General features: G+C 48.4%; 2 protein-coding genes across 2 annotated transcripts; one reads left to right on the forward strand and one right to left on the reverse strand.

Annotated features, from left to right (window-relative positions):
* Positions 1-520: 520 nt before the first annotated feature.
* PPTG_24992 (hypothetical protein) lies at positions 521-799 on the forward strand (the record flags this gene model as incomplete). Its single annotated transcript, XM_008919098.1, has 1 exon — positions 521-799. A coding segment is annotated over one exon (279 nt), but the record flags the coding sequence as incomplete, so codon positions are not given.
* A 249-nt stretch (positions 800-1,048) lies between these two features.
* Positions 1,049-1,518, reverse strand: PPTG_20404 (hypothetical protein; the record flags this gene model as incomplete). The annotated part of the gene is made up of 2 exons (XM_008919099.1): positions 1,049-1,335; positions 1,419-1,518. 2 exons carry the CDS (start codon positions 1,516-1,518, stop codon positions 1,049-1,051), a joined length of 387 nt encoding a protein of 128 aa, XP_008917347.1.
* Between the last annotated feature and the right edge of the window lie 978 nt (positions 1,519-2,496).

Genomic DNA, 2,496 nt, shown 5'->3' on the forward strand with positions numbered 1-2,496 from the left:
CTGAGAAACAGCTTCTGCTCCGACACAACCGAAACGAGCTCCTAAAGTTGAAACAAGACGCTAAGAAGGCGAAGGAGCAGAAGGAAACCTAAATAGTACTTTGAAACTAAAATTGTATTACAGTAGTAGTTTGAAAATTGATATGAGTAATACTACTACTTACTTAATAAAGTCAATATTAGTAGTAGTAGTAGTATTTCCGTACCGAAAAAACCTGATAGTTTCAGTACTACTACTATCGTGTTTTGAGCAGTACTATTAACCCCTGTTCGCAGGTGCTAGCAGCTTAGACTTCGACACGCCCACAAAGAAAATACGTGGTAGCAATCCTGCGAGAGTTCGTAACTAAAGACCGCTATTTCACTGGCGAAATAAAATATTACACCAACTTTACATTAAAAAGTGTAACGCCATACCGTAAAAATTCCCACCAGTCTGACCGATGCCAACCGGCGCTTCATTTTTGTGACATCCACATGGAATAGCGACATTAAACTATATATGTGGCTTAACGTTGTAGACAGAGAACAATCGTAAGGTCGGCACGGAAACCCGGCTTGGCTTTTGTGGCTGGGGTCTTGGCGTGGTGCTGGTGGCTGAGAACTTGGCGTGGCTTGTGTCAGCGCTGGTGGCTGGGGTTTTGGTGTGGCTTCTGGCTGGGGACTTGGCGTGGCTTGGCGTGGTGCTGGTGGCTGAGGACTTGGCGTGGCTTGTGTCGGGAACTTGGCGTGGCTTGTGTCAGCGCTGGTGGCTGGGAACTTGGCGTGGCTTGTGTTGGGTGGCTGGCGCAGTGGCTTGAGCCTCGGGCTGGTGGTTTGCGTTTGTGGTTTCGTGCTCGTGGCTGGTCGTTCACTTAGGACACTGGTATTTTGGTATTTATGTGTGTGTTTTGTTAGCGCTCGAAAGTGCATGTGGATAGCTATTACGCGGCATCTTGATTTATATTCGTGGTGTAGTTATCGATGAGGATGCTTTCGGATGAAGCAGCAGATTATACTGCTAGCCGGTTCAACTCCGATCATCGTCCCTGTTGTTACTGATGTGTGTTTTATGCGTTGTCAGGGTAGTAGGTCTGACGAAAGCCAATGAACTTGATCGCTGATGGTGGAGTTGGATCGACGACGTTGCCACTGGCTTCCTGCTCGTCAAAAAGAGCAACCTTCTGGTCGAGTTTACCGAGTTTGTGCATCTTCCTAAGAGCTGTGAGTGCTGTTCCCACTGCAGTCGCTGAGGATCCATTAGCTTTGAGAAAGGTAAGTGCGTTCTCCTGCGCTTTTTCACCTAACGTGAATACTTCGTCTTTGTATGCTGTAGACATGCTGTCGAGAGCGAAACCTTGAGGTAGAAACAGCATCAGGTACGCCATGATGTGCCTCATCTCGTATAACGTTGTTTTCTCAACAGAATTCGATGCATACACACGGGGATCAGCAGTGAACCACTCGAATCAAACTCCTGAAAGCGTCTGAGACCCCTTCTTCTTCGCACGTGGCATGGCGAGAAGGTGTTCCTGCCCATGTGATGGAGTCTCGCTAGAGTTCTCGACACCATCAAGACGCGGATTACTTGGCTGCTCGGAGGAGGTTTGACTCTACAGCTAACACTCGCTCTTCAAGCCGTTTGTTCTGTTGAATGAGGATGTCTATCTGTTTAGCTTGGAGCTGCATCAGGGTGATTAGTTCAGCCATTTCGCCAGGTGCCCCAACACATGAGGTAGTCTTGACATCTGGTTGTGGCACGAAGTCTCAAGAGATAGTAGAACTCCACGCAAGTATCTCGGCTTAACCAACAGCCAGCCGCGCAAGTACTTCTCTGAATTTCTGAATGTATAGGCTACTGCACTGTAGTTTTAGCATATCGGGATAGTGCATCAGCAGCGCCGCCATGAGGACGTCAGCTACGTCCTCGTCGATATTCAGAGCGGCATCTGCAAATGCGAGAGTATTGGAGAACAGTACCGAGAGTACTTTGCGAGCCCGATAAAGTACTGGTGGGTCTAGCGCTAAAAGGGAGGGAAGCCGAGCGCCTTGTTTAAGCTTCCAGCCGCTAAGCACGCGAGACACTTGCTGATCCGCTTGGGTCGTTCCCAGCATGTACCCAAACGCTTTGTTTACTCGGTCCAACTGCCATCGCCCACGCTCAATTATCCAGTTTTCGGCAATCGATCCGTCATTTGCGTGCATGGCTCCTCCCCGTCGAAACGGATGTGAAGTTAGTGCTGGCATGAGTCGAATTAATAGCTGTTGAGCTTTTGCTTGGACTCTGACTAATAACCGGTTAATGTATGCTTGTGCTCCAGGAACAGTTGACTTGTTCGAAAATGCCCGGACATCTTGATTGCAGGTGTCGATTGCGTCACCCTCCAACAGCTCAATAAGAATAAGACTCTGTACGTCTTCTAGGGAGTCATGAGTTCGTTTTAAGCTGGTAAACTGTGGAAACATTCTCTTGCATGGCGTGGTCTCTAAAACCAGAGCTACACCCAGACTGTGCAGC

The sequence above is a fragment of the Phytophthora parasitica genome, assembly GCF_000247585.1.
Source record: "Phytophthora parasitica INRA-310 unplaced genomic scaffold supercont2.494, whole genome shotgun sequence".
Taxonomy (NCBI): domain Eukaryota; phylum Oomycota; class Peronosporomycetes; order Peronosporales; family Peronosporaceae; genus Phytophthora; species Phytophthora nicotianae.